This window comes from Procambarus clarkii, chromosome 24 (assembly GCF_040958095.1).
Source record: "Procambarus clarkii isolate CNS0578487 chromosome 24, FALCON_Pclarkii_2.0, whole genome shotgun sequence".
Taxonomy (NCBI): Eukaryota; Metazoa; Arthropoda; class Malacostraca; order Decapoda; family Cambaridae; genus Procambarus; species Procambarus clarkii.
Genome location: NC_091173.1, coordinates 36,579,922 through 36,595,876, shown reverse-complemented (window position 1 = coordinate 36,595,876; position 15,955 = coordinate 36,579,922). Strand labels below are relative to the sequence as shown.

At 54.8% G+C, this 15,955-nt stretch overlaps 1 protein-coding gene across 2 annotated transcripts in view; it reads left to right on the top strand.

Moving 5' to 3' along the window:
* Positions 1 to 15,955, top strand: part of LOC123761547 (glutamyl aminopeptidase) — a 705,879-nt gene that overhangs the window by 141,694 nt on the left and 548,230 nt on the right. For both annotated transcript variants that reach the window (XM_069330802.1, XM_069330803.1), the window contains exon 3: positions 536 to 1,268. In XM_069330802.1, coding sequence (XP_069186903.1) covers positions 622 to 1,268 — 647 coding nt within the window. In that variant the 5' untranslated portion in view covers positions 536 to 621. The remainder of the gene's footprint in view (positions 1 to 535; positions 1,269 to 15,955) is intronic.

The window sequence follows — 15,955 nt, the reverse complement described above, 5'->3', positions numbered from 1 at the left end:
GCAGGGGCTTCTCCTTGTTCTATTGTGAAGACCTCCTGGAATCTCTTGTTGAGTTCTTCACACTTCTCCTTATCGTTTTCTATGTATCTGTTCTCCCATTTCCTCAGTTTCATCACTTGTTCCTTCTCTGAAGTTTTCCTCCTGATGTGGCTGTGGAGCAGTTTTGTTTGGTTTTAGTTTTACTCACGATGTCATTTTCATACTGTCTGCTTCTCTCCTCACTCTGAGGTACTCATTCCTGGCCCTCTGGTATCTCTCCCTGCTCTCTTGTGTTCTGTTATTCCTGTAGTTTCTCCATGTTCTCAACTGTTTTTCTCTTCATTACATTCCTGGTTGAACCATGGAGAGGTCAACAGGCCATTCACCTTTCAGGGGTGAAGGAATGGAGGTGAATGGTGAATATATTGGAGACCTTAAATAATGCCTTTGGTTACCTCATTCTACAAGTGTATTTGAGGCTATAAAGACTTGAGTCATTGGGTAGCAGGTGTTATCACAGCTAAACAACAGCTTAACTTTGTGTATCGTTCTGCAGGTGCGGGAGACACGACCACGTCAACTGGGACATAGATGATATCCTGGCGATAACAATCCCAAGCTGCACTTTCTCCCCCCTGAAAGATGGGCCAAGTATTTGTCCGAAGGACGACAGCGGCGCTGCTTCTGCTGGTGGCTGCCCTCTGCGTGGTCTGCGTGGCCCTGCTGGTGCTCCTGCTGGCCCCGGACTGGCGGGACACAGGTGTACACACCACAGGAAGTTCTCAAGCAGTGTTAGCTGGGTCCTCTGGAGGAGTCGTGACTTCGCCACCTGGAACGAGTACACCGAAGCCACGACATGCGACAAGGGTAACGCCTACGACCACCAGCACCCCACATGCCCCGAGGGAACCGTGGGAGCGGGACTACCGCATCCCTCGCTCCACACTGCCCCTCCACTACGACCTCTACCTTCATCCTGATCTAGAGACCGGTCGCTTCACGGGCCGAGTGGGTATTGTGATCGTCGTGGGTGAACCCATCGACTACCTCCTCACCCACGTCAAGCAACTCAACATGACCAGCACCCAACTCCACCACACGGAGACAGGAAATGTTGTCCCACTCAAGGACCAGTTCGAGTACGAAGCCAACCAGTTCTGGGTTGTGCTACCAAGGTCAACCTTAACACCAGGAAACTATACTCTTAAACTGGAATTCGAAGGTTCCCTGGACGGCTCTATCGTGGGGTTCTACAGGAGTGTCTACACTACGAGGGCCGGCCAGAAAAGGTAAGTCTTGCCTCACTTTTCTACTTATAATTATTGCTACTTAAAATATATAAACAATTCAACAGGTAACGGAGAGTTTAAAAAGGTCATCATGTACACACAACTACACCATACAAGATCACTGATAACATCAACACCATACAAGATCACTGATAACATCAACACCATACAAGATCACTGATAACATCAACACCATACAAGATCACTGATAACATCAACACCATACAAGATCACTGATAACATCAACACCATACTAGATCACAGAGACAAAGGCAACACGAGACCACTGATAACAACGAGACAACACCAGACCACTGATAACAACGAAACAACACCAGACCACTGATAACAACGAGACAACACCAGACCACTGATAACAACGAGACAACACCAGACCACTGATAACAACGAGACAACATCAGACCAAAGATAACAACGAGACAACACCAGACCACAGATAACAACAAGACAACACCAGACCACAGATAACAACAAGACAACACCAGACCACAGATAACAACGAGACAACACCAGACCACAGATAACAACGAGACAACACCAGACCACAGATAACAACAAGACAACACCAGACCACAGATAACAACGAGACAACACCAGACCACAGATAACAACAAGACAACACCAGACCACAGATAACAACGAGACAACATCAGACCACAGATAACAACGAGACAACATCAGACCACAGATAACAACAAGACAACACCAGACCACAGATAACAACGAGACAACACCAGACCACAGATAACAACAAGACAACACCAGACCACAGATAACAACGAGACAACACCAGACCACAGATAACAACAAGACAACACCAGACCACAGATAACAACGAGACAACATCAGACCACAGATAACAACGAGACAACATCAGACCACAGATAACAACGAGACAACACCAGACCACAGATAACAACGAGACAACACCAGACCACAGATAACAACAAGACAACACCAGACCACAGATAACAACGAGACAACATCAGACCACAGATAACAACAAGACAACACCAGACCACAGATAACAACGAGACAACACCAGACCACAGATAACAACAAGACAACACCAGACCACAGATAACAACGAGACAACACCAGACCACAGATAACAACAAGACAACACCAGACCACAGATAACAACGAGGCAACATCAGACCACAGATAACAACGAGACAACACCAGACCACAGATAACAACGAGACAACATCAGACCACAGATAACAACGAGACAACACCAGACCACAGATAACAACAAGACAACACCAGACCACAGATAACAACGAGACAACATCAGACCACAGATAACAACGAGACAACACCAGACCACAGATAACAACGAGACAACATCAGACCACAGATAACAACGAGACAACACCAGACCACAGATAACAACGAGACAACATCAGACCACAGATAACAACGAGACAACATCAGACCACAGATAACAACGAGACAACACCAGACCACAGATAACAATGAACAAGACTCTCTACAAGAACCGGTTAGGTTAGGTTTTCTATCCGTCAGTCTCAATGTTTCCTGCTTTCACAGTACCCAATATGAAGGTGTTGTGGGGCGGGGGCACCAGTGTGGGCCTCTCCCAGGGGGCACCTGTGTGGGCCTCTCCTAGGGGGCACCTGTGTGTGGACCTCTCCCAGGGGGCACCTGTGTGGGCCTCTCCCAGGGGGCACCTGTGTGGGCCTCTCCCAGGGGGAGGCCCACACAGGTGAGAGAGAGAGAGAGAGAGAGAGAGAGAGAGAGAGAGATAATGAAGTAGGCAGAAGAGAAACGTTCCCTGACCAAACAGGTTTCTGAACCAGTCGTTACAATACGCCCTCGCAAGATTACCTCTGATCTTTATACTGAGTTGAGAGTGCAGTGGGAGGGGTCATTAGTGTTATGAGTGCGTGGGCGGTGATTGGCCAGTCTGGGTGATCACACCACTCTCTGCTGGGGTCTTTAGGCCACAAACTCCTTAACACTTGTCAATAATTACTCTCAACACCGTAAAGGGCGCCGTCGGCAACCCTGTACGGTACAACGCTTACCCCAGGCACACCTTCCCACAGCTTACAGGCTACGTCACTCAGTGTTGGGGACGGGTTATATGTTGGGGGAGGGAGTGAACGTTGGGGAGGGAGTGAATGTTGGGGGAGGGAGTGAATGTTGGGGGAGGGAGTGAACGTTGGGGAGGGAGTGAATGTTGGGGACGGGTTATATGTTGGGGAGGGAGTGAATGTTGGGGGAGGGAGTGAACGTTGGGGAGGGAGCGAATGTTGGGGACGGGTTATATGTTGGGGAGGGAGTGAATGTTGGGGGAGGGAGTGAACGTTGGGGAGGGAGTGAATGTTGGGGACGGGTTATATGTTGGGGAGGGAGTGAATGTTGGGGGAGGGAGTGAACGTTGGGGAGGGAGTGAATGTTGGGGACGGGTTATATGTTGGGGAGGGAGTGAATGTTGGGGGAGGGAGTGAACGTTGGGGAGGGAGTGAATGTTGGGGACGGGTTATATGTTGGGGAGGGAGTGAATGTTGGGGGAGGGAGTGAATGTTGGGGAGGGAGTGAATGTTGGGGGAGGGAGTGAACGTTGGGGAGGGAGTGAATGTTGGGGGAGGGAGTGAACGTTGGGGAGGGAGTGAATGTTGGGGGAGGGAGTGAACGTTGGGGAGGGAGGGAATGTTAGGGACGGGTTATATGTTGGGGAGGGAGTGAACGTTGGGGGAGGGAGTGAACGTTGGGGAGGGAGTGAATGTTGGGGGAGGGAGTGAACGTTGGGGAGGGAGTGAATGTTGGGGACGGGTTATATGTTGGGGAGGGAGTGAACGTTAGGGAGGGAGTGAATGTTGGGGTGGGAGTGAATGTTGGGGAGGGATTGAATGTTGGGGAGGGAGTGAATGTTAGGGATGAGTTATATGTTGGGGAGGGAGTGAATGTTGGGGATGAGTTATATGTTGGGGAGGGAGTGAATGTTGGGGAGGGAGTGAATGTTGGGGAGGGAGTGAATGTTGGGGAGGGATTGAATGTTGGGGAGGGAGTGAATGTTGGGGAGGGAGTGAACGTTGGGGAGGGAGTGAACGTTGGGGAGGGAGTGAATGTTGGGGATGAGTTATATGTTGGGGAGGGAGTGAATGTTGGGGAGGGAGTGAATGTTGGGGAGGGAGTGAATGTTGGGGAGGGATTGAATGTTGGGGAGGGAGTGAATGTTGGGGAGGGAGTGAACGTTGGGGAGGGAGTGAACGTTGGGGAGGGAATGAATGTTGGGGAGGGAGTGAATGTTGGGGATGAGTTATATGTTGGGAGGGAGTGAATGTTGGGGAGGGAGTGAATGTTGGGGGAGGGAGTGAACGTTGGGGAGGGAGTGAATGTAGGGGGAGGGAGTAAACGTTGGGGAGGGAGTGAATGTTGGGGGAGGGAGTGAATGTTGGGGGAGGGAGTGAATGTTGGGAATGGAGTGAATGTTGGGGAGGGAGTGAATGTTGGGGAGGGAGTGAATGTTGGGAATGGAGTGAATGTTGGGGAGGGAGTGAATGTTGGGGAGGGAGTGAATGTTGGGAATGGAGTGAATGTTGGGGAGGGAGTGAATGTTGGGGAGGGAGTGAATGTTGGGGATGAGTTATATGTTGGGAGGGAGTGAATGTTGGGGAGGGAGTGAATGTTGGGGATGGAGTGAATGTTGGGGATGAGTTATATGTTGGGAGGGAGTGAATGTTGGGGAGGGAGTGAATGTTGGGGAGGGAGTGAACGATGGGGAGGGAGTGAATGTTGGGGATGAGTTATATGTTGGGAGGGAGTGAATGTTGGGGAGGGAGTGAACGATGGGGAGGGAGTGAATGTTGGGGATGAGTTATATGTTGGGAGGGAGTGAATGTTGGGGAGGGAGTGAATGTTGGGGAGGGAGTGAATGTTGGGGAGGGAGTGAATGTTGGGGAGGGAGTGAATGTTGGGGAGGGAGTGAATGTTGGGGTGGGAGTGAATGTTGGGGAGGGAGTGAATGTTGGGGAGGGAGTGAATGTTGGGGAGGGAGTGAATGTTGGGGAGGGAGTGAATGTTGGGGATGAGTTATATGTTGGGAGGGAGTGAATGTTGGGGAGGGAGTGAATGTTGGGGATGGAGTGAATGTTGGGGAGGGAGTGAATGTTGGGGAGGGAGTGAATGTTGGGGAGGGAGTGAATGTTGGGGTGGGAGTGAATGTTGGGGAGGGAGTGAATGTTGGGGAGGGAGTGAATGTTGGGGAGGGAGTGAATGTTGGGGAGGGAGTGAATGTTGGGGAGGGAGTGAATGTTGGGGATGAGTTATATGTTGGGGAGGGAGTGAATGTTGGGGAGGGAATGAATGTTGGGGAGGGAGTGAATGTTGGGGAGGGAGTGAATGTTGGGGAGGGAGTGAATGTTGGGGAGGGAGTGAATGTTGGGGAGGGAGTGAATGTTGGGGAGGGAGTGAATGTTGGGGAGGGAGTGAATGTTGGGGAGGGAGTGAATGTTGGGGAGGGAATGAATGTTGGGGAGGAAGTGAATGTTGGGGATGAGTTATATGTTGGGGAGGGAGTGAATGTTGGGGAGGGAATGAATGTTGGGGAGGGAGTGAATGTTGGGGAGGGAGTGAATGTTGGGGAGGGAGTGAATGTTGGGGATGAGTTATATGTTGGGGAGGGAGTGAATGTTGGGGTGGGAGTGAATGTTGGGGAGGGATTGAATGTTAGGGAGGGAGTGAATGTTGGGGAGGGAGTGAATGTTGGGGAGGGATTGAATGTTAGGGAGGGAGTGAATGTTGGGGAGGGATTGAATGTTAGGGAGGGAGTGAATGTTGGGGAGGGATTGAATGTTGGGGAGGGAGTGAATGTTGGGGATGAGTTATATGTTGAGGAGGGAGTGAATGTTGGGGTGGGAGTGAATGTTGGGGAGGGAGTGAATGTTGGGGTGGGAGTGAATGTTGGGGAGGGAGTGAATGTTGGGGTGGGAGTGAATGTTGGGGAGGGAGTGAATGTTGGGGTGGGAGTGAATGTTGGGGAGGGAGTGAATGTTGGGGAGGGAGTGAATGTTGGGGATGAGTTATATGTTGGGGAGGGAGTGAATGTTGGGGAGGGAGTGAATGTTGGGGAGGGAGTGAATGTTGGGGATGAGTTATATGTTGGGGAGGGAGTGAATGTTGGGGAGGGAGTGAATGTTGGGGAGGGAGTGAATGTTGGGGAGGGAGTGAATGTTGGGGATGAGTTATATGTTGGGGAGGGAGTGAATGTTGGGGAGGGAGTGAATGTTGGGGAGGGAGTGAATGTTGGGGAGGGAGTGAATGTTGGGGAGGGAGTGAATGTTGGGGAGGGAGTGAATGTTGGGGAGGGAGTGTATGTTGGGAGGAAGTGAATGTTTAGGAGGGGTTGAATGTTAGGTAGAGGTTTATGATGGAGAAGGTGAATGTTGGAGAAGGGTTGAATGGTTAGGAAGAGTTGCATGTTGTCGAGGGGTTGAATGTTGGGGTGGGAGTGAATGTTGGGGAGGGATTGAATGTTAGGGAGGGGTTGAATGTTGGGGTGGGAGTGAATGTTGTCGAGGGGTTGAATGTTGGGGATGGGTATGTTATGACATGCTCCACAGCATCGCAGGAAGCCATAGCCTGGCCAAAAATCAATATACGTCTAGGGTTGTAATCAAAGGCTAGCACAAATAGTCGCGTTTACTGTGGCATATAACACAGGTCACCGTAAAACAATAAGAAAACTACAGTTCTCTACAACTCACATTGTGTCACATTATGCAGCTTCTTAAAGCTTTACAAGATCATCAACAGGTCTTAAACTGCATACCCTCGGTACTAGCCAACATCACGACAATTTTGACAATTGACAATTTCCTACAAAAACCCGAAAACGGCCAACCTGCTCATGAAGAACTCTTCAGACACCACACTGAGAACCTTGAGAGAGACCAACGTCGTCTATGTCTTCACATGTCACTTGGGCACTGTCACCCTCGAAGATCTCAGGGGGAGGGGTTGAGTGTTGGGGTAAGGTTAAATGTTGGGGAGGGGATGAGTGTTGGGGTAAGGTTAAATGTTGAGGAGGGGTTGAGTATTGGGGTAAGGTTAAATGTTGGGGAGGGGTTGAGTGTTGGGGTAAGGTTAAATGTTGGGGAGGGGATGAGTGTTGGGGAGGGGATGAGTGTTGAGGTAAGGTTAAATGTTGGGGAGGGGTTGAGTGTTGGGGTAAGGTTAAATGTTGGGGAGGGGTTGAGTGTTGGGGTAAGGTTAAATGTTGGGGAGGGGTTGAGTGTTGGGGTAAGGTTAAATGTTGGGGAGGGGATGAGTGTTGGGGTAAAGTTAAATGTTGGGGAGGGGTTGAGTGTTGGGGTAAGGTTAAATGTTGGGGAGGGGATGAGTGTTGGGGTAAGGTTAAATGTTGGGGAAGGGATGAGTGTTGGGGTAAGGTTAAATGTTGGGGAGGGGTTGAGTGTTGGGGTAAGGTTAAATGTTGGGGAGGGGATGAGTGTTGGGGTAAGGTTAAATGTTGGGGAGGGGTTGAGCATTGGGGTAAGGTTAAATGTTGGGGAGGGGTTGAGTGTTGGGGTAAGGTTAAATGTTGGGGAGGGGATGAGTGTTGGGGAGGGGATGAATGTTGGGGAGGGGTTGAGTGTTGGGGAGGAGATGAGTGTTGGGGTAAGGTTAAATGTTGGGGAGGGGATGAGTGTTGGGGTAAGGTTTAATGTTGGGGAGGGGTTGAGTGTTGGGGAGGGGATGAGTGTTGGGGAGGGGATGAATGTTGGGGTAAGGTTAAATGTTGGGGAGGGGATGAGTGTTGGGGTAAGGTTTAATGTTGGGGAGAGGTTGAGTGTTGGGGTAAGGTTAAATGTTGGGAAGGGGTTGAGTGTTGGGGAGGGGATGAGTGTTGGGGTAAGGTTAAATGTTGGGGAGGGGATGAGTGTTGGGGTAAGGTTTAATGTTGGGGAGAGGTTGAGTGTTGGGGTAAGGTTAAATTATGGGGAGGGGATGAATGTTGGGGAGGGGTTGAGTGTTGGGGAGGGGTTGAGTGTTGGGGAGGGGTTGAGTGTTGGGGAGGGGTTGAGTGTTGGGGTAAGGTTAAATGTTGGGGAGGGGATGAGTGTTGGGGTAAGGTTAAATGTTGGGGAGGGGTTGAGTGTTGGGGTAAGGTTAAATGTTGGGGAGGGGTTGAGTGTTGGGGTAAGGTTAAATGTTGGGGAGGGGATGAGTGTTGGGGTAAGGTTAAATGTTGGGGAGGGGATGAGTGTTGGGGTAAGGTTAAATGTTGGGGAGGGGTTGAGTGTTGGGGTAAGGTTAAATGTTGGGGAGGGGTTGAGTGTTGGGGTAAGGTTAAATGTTGGGGAGGGGATGAGTGTTGGGGTAAGGTTTAATGTTGGGGAGAGGTTGAGTGTTGGGGTTAGGTTAAATGTTGGGGAGGGGATGAAAGTTGGGGAGGGGTTGAGTGTTGGGGAGGGGTTGAGTGTTGGGGAGGGGTTGAGTGTTGGGGAGGCGGTTGACAATTGGGAAGGGGTTGAAAGTTGGGAGGGGTTGAATGATGAGGAGGGGGTTATATGTGTGGTTATATATGTGAGGAGTGGTTGAACGTTGGGGAATATTGAATGTTGGGGAGAGGTTTATGATGGAGATAGTGAATGTTGGGGAGGGGTTGAATGTTGGGGAGGGGTTGACTGTTGAGGAGCGGCTGAATGTTCGGGAGCGGTTGAATGTTGGGGAGGGGCTGAATGTTGGAGAGGGGCTGAATGTTGGAGAGCGGCTGAATGTTGGGGAGGGGTACAATGTTGGGGAGGGGTATAATGTTGGGGAGGGGTATAATGTTGGGGAGGGGTATAATGTTGGGGAGGGGTATAATGTTGGGGAGGGGTATAATGTTGGGGAGGGGTATAATGTTGGGGAGGGGGTATAATGTTGGGGAGGGGTATAATGTTGGGGAGGGGTATAATGTTGGGGAGGGGTAAAATGTTGGGGAGGGGTACAATGTTGGGGAGGGGTATAATGTTGGGGAGGGGTATAATGTTGGGGAGGGGTATAATGTTGGGGAGGGGTATAATGTTGGGGAGGGGTACAATGTTGGGGAGGGGTATAATGTTGGGGAGGGGTATAATGTTGGGGAGGGGTACAATGTTGGGAAGGGGTATAATGTTGGGGAGGGGTATAATGTTGGGGAGGGGTATAATGTTGGGGAGGGGTACAATGTTGGGGAGGGGTATAATGTTGGGGAGGGGTACAATGTTGGGGAGGGGTATAATGTTGGGGAGGGGTATAATGTTGGGGAGGGGTATATTGTTGGGGAGGGGTACAATGTTGGGGAGGGGTACAATGTTGGGGAGGGGTATAATGTTGGGGAGGGGTACAATGTTGGGGAGGGGTACAATGTTGGGGAGGGGTATAATGTTGGGGAGGGGTATAATGTTGGGGAGGGGTATAATGTTGGGGAGGGTACAATGTTGGGGAGGGGTACAATGTTGGGGAGGGGTATAATGTTGGGGAGGGGTACAATGTTGGGGAGGGGTATAATGTTGGGGAGGGGTATAATGTTGGGGAGGGTACAATGTTGGGGAGGGGTATAATGTTGGGGAGGGGTATAATGTTGGGGAGGGGTATATTGTTGGGGAGGGGTATAATGTTGGGGAGGGGTATAATGTTGGGGAGGGGTATAATGTTGGGGAGGGGTATAATGTTGGGGAGGGGTATAATGTTGGGGAGGGGTATAATGTTGGGGAGGGGTATAATGTTGGGGAGGGGTATAATGTTGGGGAGGGGTATATTGTTGGGGAGGGGTACAATGTTGGGGAGGGGTATAATGTTGGGGAGGGGTACAATGTTGGGGAGGGGTACAATGTTGGGGAGGGGTATAATGTTGGGGAGGGTACAATGTTGGGGAGGGGTATATTGTTGGGGAGGGGTATAATGTTGGGGAGGGGTATAATGTTGGGGAGGGGAACAATGTTGGGGAGGGGTACAATGTTGGGGAGGGGTATAATGTTGGGGAGGGGTATAATGTTAGGGAGGGGTATAATGTTGGGGAGGGGTATAATGTTGGGGAGGGTACAATGTTGGGGAGGGGTATATTGTTGGGGAGGGGTATAATGTTGGGGAGGGGTACAATGTTGGGGAGGGGTACAACGCTGGGGAGGGGTACAATGTTGGGGAGGGGTATAATGTTGGGGAAGGGTACAATGTTGGGGAGGGGTATAATGTTGGGGAGGGGAATAATGTTGAGGAGGGGTACAATGTTGGGGAGGGGTATAATGTTGGGGAGGGGTATAATGTTGGGGAAGGGTATAATGTTGGGGAGGGGTACAATGTTGGGGAGGGGTATAATGTTGGGGAGGGGTATAATGTTGGGGAGGGGTATAATGTTGGGGAGGGGTACAATGTTGGGGAGGGGTATAATGTTGGAGAGGGGTATAATGTTGGGGAGGGGTATAATGTTGGGGAGGGGTATAATGTTGGGGAGGGGTATAATGTTGGGGAGGGGTACAATGCTGGGGAGGGGTACAATGTTGGGGAGGGGTATAATGTTGGGGAAGGGTACAATGTTCGGGAGGGGTATAATGTTGGGGAGGGGAATAATGTTGAGGAGGGGTACAATGTTGGGGAGGGGTATAATGTTGGGGAGGGGTATAATGTTGGGGAAGGGTATAATGTTGGGGAGGGGTACAATGTTGGGGAGGGGAATAATGTTGGGGAGGGGTATAATGTTGGGGAGGGGAATAATGTTGAGGAGGGGTACAATGTTGGGGAGGGGTACAATGTTGGGGAAGGGTATAATGTTGGGTAGGGGTACAATGTTGGGGAGGGGTACAATGTTTGGGAGGGGTATAATGTTGGGGAGGGGTACAATGTTGGGGGAGGGGTATAATGTTGGGGAGGGGTATAATGTTGGGGAGGGGTATATTGTTGGGGAGGGGTATAATGTTGGGGAGGGGTATAATGTTGGGGAGGGGTACAATGTTGGGGAGGGGTACAATGTTGGGGAGGGGTACAATGTTGGGGAGGGGTACAATGTTGGGGAGGGGTATAATGTTGGGGAGGGGTATATTGTTGGGGAGGGGTATAATGTTGGGGAGGGGTACAATGTTGGGGAGGGGTATAATGTTGGGGAGGGGTATAATGTTGGGGAGGGGTATAATGTTGGGGAGGGGTATAATGTTGGGGAGGGGTACAATGTTGGGGAGGGGTATAATGTTGGGGAGGGGTACAATGTAGAGAAGAGGGTCATGACAACTGGGGGAGGTAGGGGTGAGGGGAACTGGGGGAGGTAGGGGTGAGGGGAACAGGGGGAGGTGAACTGGGGGAGGTAGTGGGTGAGGGAAACTGGGGAAGGTAGGGGGTGAGGGGAACTGGGGGAGGTAGGGGTGAGGGGAACTGGGGGAGGTAGGGGATGAGGGGAACTGGGGGAGGTAGGGGATGAAGGGAACTGGGGGAGGTAGGGGTGAGGGGAACTGGGGGAGGTAGGGGTGAGGGGAACTGGGGGAGGTAGTGGGTGAGGGGAACTGGGGGAGGTGAACTGGGGGAGGTAGTGGGTGAGGGGAACTGGGGGAGGTAGGGGTGAGGGGAACTGGGGGAGGTAGTGGGTGAGGGGAACTGGGGGAGGTAAACTGGGGGAGGTAGGGGGTGAGGGGAACTGGGGGAGGTAGGGGGTGAGGGGAACTGGGGGAGGTAGTGGGTGAGGGGAACTGGGGGAGGTAGGGGTGAGGGGAAATGGGGAAGGTAGTGGGTGAGGGGAACTGGGGGAGGTAGGGGTGAGGGGAACTGGGGGAGGTAGTGGGTGAGGGGAACTAGGGGAGGTAGGGGTGAGGGGAACTGGGGGAGGTAGGGGTGAGGGGAACTGGGGGAAGTAGTGGGTGAGGGGAACTGGGGGAGGTAGTGGGTGAGGGAAACTGGGGGAGGTAGGGGGTGAGGGGAACTGGGGGAGGTAGGGGTGAGGGGAACTGGGGGAGGTAGGGGATGAGGGGAACTGGGGGAGGTAGGGGATGAAGGGAACTGGGGGAGGTAGGGGTGAGGGGAACTGGGGGAGGTAGGGGTGAGGGGAACTAGGGGAGGTAGTGGGTGAGGGGAACTGGAGGAGGTGAACTGGGGGAGGTAGTGGGTGAGGGGAACTGGGGAAGGTAGGGGGTGAGGGGAACTGGGGGAGGTAGTGGGTGAGGGGAACTGGGGAAGGTAGTGGGTGAGGGGAACTGGGGGAGGTAGGGGTGAGGGGAACTGGGGGAGGTAGGGGATGAGGGGAACTGGGGGAGGTAGTGGGTGAGGGGAACTGGGAGAGGTAGGGGATGAGGGGAACTGGGGGAGGTAGGGGATGAGGGGAACTGGGGGAGGTAGGGGATGAGGGGAACTGGGGGAGGTAGGGGTGAGGGGAACTGGGGGAGGTGAACAGGGGGAGGTAGGGGGTGAGGGGAACTGGGGGAGGTAGGGGGTGAGGGGAACTGGGGGAGGTAGGGGTGAGGGGAACTGGGGGAGGTGAACTGGGGGAGGTAGGGGGTGAGGTGAACTGGGGGAGGTAGTGGGTGAGGGGAACTGGGGGAGGTAGGGGTGAGGGGAACTGGGGGAGGTAGTGGGTGAGGGGAACTGGGGGAGGTAGGGGTGAGGGGAACTGGGGGAGGTAGGGGTGAGGGGAACTGGGGGAGGTGAACTAGGGGAGGTAGGGGGTGAGGGGAACTGGGGGAGGTAGTGGGTGAGGGGAACAGGAAGAGGTAGGGGGTGAGAAGAACTGGGGGAGGTAGTGGGTGAGGGGAACTGGGGGAGGTAAGGGGTGAGGGGAACTGGGGGAGGTAGGGGTGAGGGGAACTGGGGGAGGTAGTGGGTGAGGGGAACTGGGGGAGGTAGGGGGTGAGGGGAACTGGGGGAGGTAGGGGTGAGGGGAACTGGGGGAGGTAGTGGGTGAGGGGAACTGGGGGAGGTAGTGGGTGAGGGGTACTGGGGGAGGTAGTGGGTGAGGGGAACTGGGGGAGGTGAACTGGGGGAGGTAGTGGGTGAGGGGAACTGGGGGAGGTAGTGGGTGAGGGGAACTGGGGGAGGTGAACTGGGGGAGGTAGTGGGTGAGGGGAACTGGGGGAGGTAGTGGGTGAGGGGAACTGGGGGAGGTAGGGGTGAGGGGAACTGGGGGAGGTAGTGGGTGAGGGGAACTGGGGGAGGTAGTGGGTGAGGGGAACTGGGTAAGGTAGGGGTGAGGGGAACTGGGGGAGGTAGTGGGTGAGGGGAACTGGGGGAGGTAGTGGGTGAGGGGAACTGGGGGAGGTAGGGGTGAGGGGAACTGGGGGAGGTAGTGGGTGAGGGGAACTTGGTGAGGTAGGGGTGAGGGGAACTGGGGGAGGTAGTGGGTGAGGGGAACTGGGGCAGGTAGTGGGTGAGGGGAACTGGGGGAGGTAGTGGGTGATGGGAACATGGGGAGGTAGGGGTGAGGGGAACTGGGGGAGGTAGTGGGTGAGGGGAACTGGGGGAGGTAGTGGGGGAGGGGAACTGGGGGAGGTAGTGGGTGAGGGGAGCTGGGGGAGGTAGGGGTGAGGGGAACTGGGGGAGGTAGGGGTGAGGGGAACTGGGGGAGGTAGTGGGTGAGGGGAACTGGGGGAGGTAGTGGGTGAGGGGAACTGGGGGAGGTAGGGGTGAGGGGAACTGGGGGAGGTAGGGGTGAGGGGAACTGGGGGAGGTAGTGGGTGAGGGGAACTGGGGGAGGTAGGGGTGAGGGGAACTGGGGAGGTAGTGGGTGAGGGGAACTGGGGGAGGTAGGGGTGAGGGGAACTGGGGGAGGTAGTGGGTGAGGGGAACTGGGGGAGGTAGTGGGTGAGGGGAACTGGGGAGGTAGTGGGTGAGGGAACTGGGGGAGGTAGGGGTGAGGGGAACTGGGGGAGGTAGGGGTGAGGGGAACTGGGGGAGGTAGGGGATGAGGGGAACTGGGGGAGGTAGGGGTGAGGGGAACTGGGGGAGGTAGGGGTGAGGGGAACTGGGGGAGGTAGGGGTGAGGGGAACTGGGGGAGGTAGTGGGTGAGGGGAACTGGGGGAGGTAGGGGTGAGGGGAACTGGGGAAGGTAGTGGGTGAGGGGAACTGGGGGAGGTAGGGGTGAGGGGAACTGTTGGAGGTAGTGCGTGAGGGGAACTGGGGGAGGTAGGGGTGAGGGGAACTGGGGGAGGTAGGGGTGAGGGGAACTGGGGGAGGTAGTGGGTGAGGGGAACTGGGGGAGGTAGTGGGTGAGGGAAACTGGGGGAGGTAGGGGGTGAGGGGAACTGGGGGAGGTAGGGGTGAGGGGAACTGGGGGAGGTAGGGGATGAGGGGAACTGGGGGAGGTAGGGGATGAAGGGAACTGGGGGAGGTAGGGGTGAGGGGAACTGGGGGAGGTAGGGGTGAGGGGAACTAGCGGAGGTAGTGGGTGAGGGGAACTGGGGGAGGTGAACTCGGGGAGGTAGTGGGTGAGGGGAACTAGGGGAGGCAGGGGGTGAGGGGAACTGGGGGAGGTAGTGGGTGAGGGGAACTGGGGAAAGTAGTGGGTGAGGGGAACTGGGGGAGGTAGGGGTGAGGGGAACTGGGGGAGGTAGGGGATGAGGGGAACTGGGGGAGGTAGTGGGTGAGGGGAACTGGGGGAGGTAGGGGATGAGGGGAACTGGGGGAGGTAGGGGTGAGGTGAACTGGGGAGGTAGGGGGTGAGGGGAACTGGGGGAGGTAGGGGGTGAGGGGAACTGGGGGAGGTAGGGGTGATGGGAACTGGGGGAGGTAGGGGTGAGGGGAACTGGGGGAGGTAGTGGGTGAGGGTAACTGGGGGAGGTAGGGGTGAGGGGAACTGGGGGAGGTAGGGGTGAGGGGAACAGGAAGAGGTAGGGGGTGAGAAGAACTGGGGGAGGTAAGGGGTGAGGGGAACTGGGGGAGGTAGTGGGTGAGGGGAACAGGAAGAGGTAGGGGGTGAGAAGAACTGGGGGAGGTAAGGGGTGAGGGGAACTGGGAGAGGTAGGGGGTGAGGGGAACTGGGGGAGGTAGGGGTGAGGGGAACTGGGGGAGATAGTGGGTGAGGGGAACTGGGGAGGTAGGGGGTGAGGGGAACTGGGGGAGGTAGTGGGTGAGGGGAACTGGGGGAGGTAGGGGTGAGGGGAACTGGGGGAGGTAGGGGGTGAGGGAACTGGGGGAGGTAGGGGTGAGGGGAACTGGGGGAGGTAGGGGTGAGGGGAACTGGGGGAGGTGAACTGGGGAGGTAGGGGTGAGGGAACTGGGGGAGGTAGAGGGTGAGGGAACTGGGGGAGGTAGTGGGTGAGGGGAACTGGGGGAGGTAGTGGGTGAGGGAACTGGGGGAGGTAGGGGTGAGGGGAACTGGGGGAGGTAGTGGGTGAGGGGAACTGGGGGAGGTAGGGGTGAGGGGAACTGGGGGAGGTAGTGGGTGAGGGGAACTGGGGAGGTAGGGGTGAGGGGAACTGGGGGAGGTAGTGGGTGAGGGGAACTGGGGGAGGTAGTGGGTGAGGGGAACTGGGGGAGGTAGTGGGTGAGGGGAACTGGGGGAGGTAGTGGGTGAGGGGAACTGGGGGAGGTAGGGGTGAGGGGAACTGGGGGAGGTAGTGGGTGAGGGGAACTGGGGGAGGTAGGGGGTGAGGGGAACTGGGGGAGGTAGTGGGTGAGGGGAACTGGGGGAGGTAGGGGTGAGGGGAACTGGGGGAGGTAGTGGGTGAGGGGAACTGGGGAGGTATGGTGAGGGGAA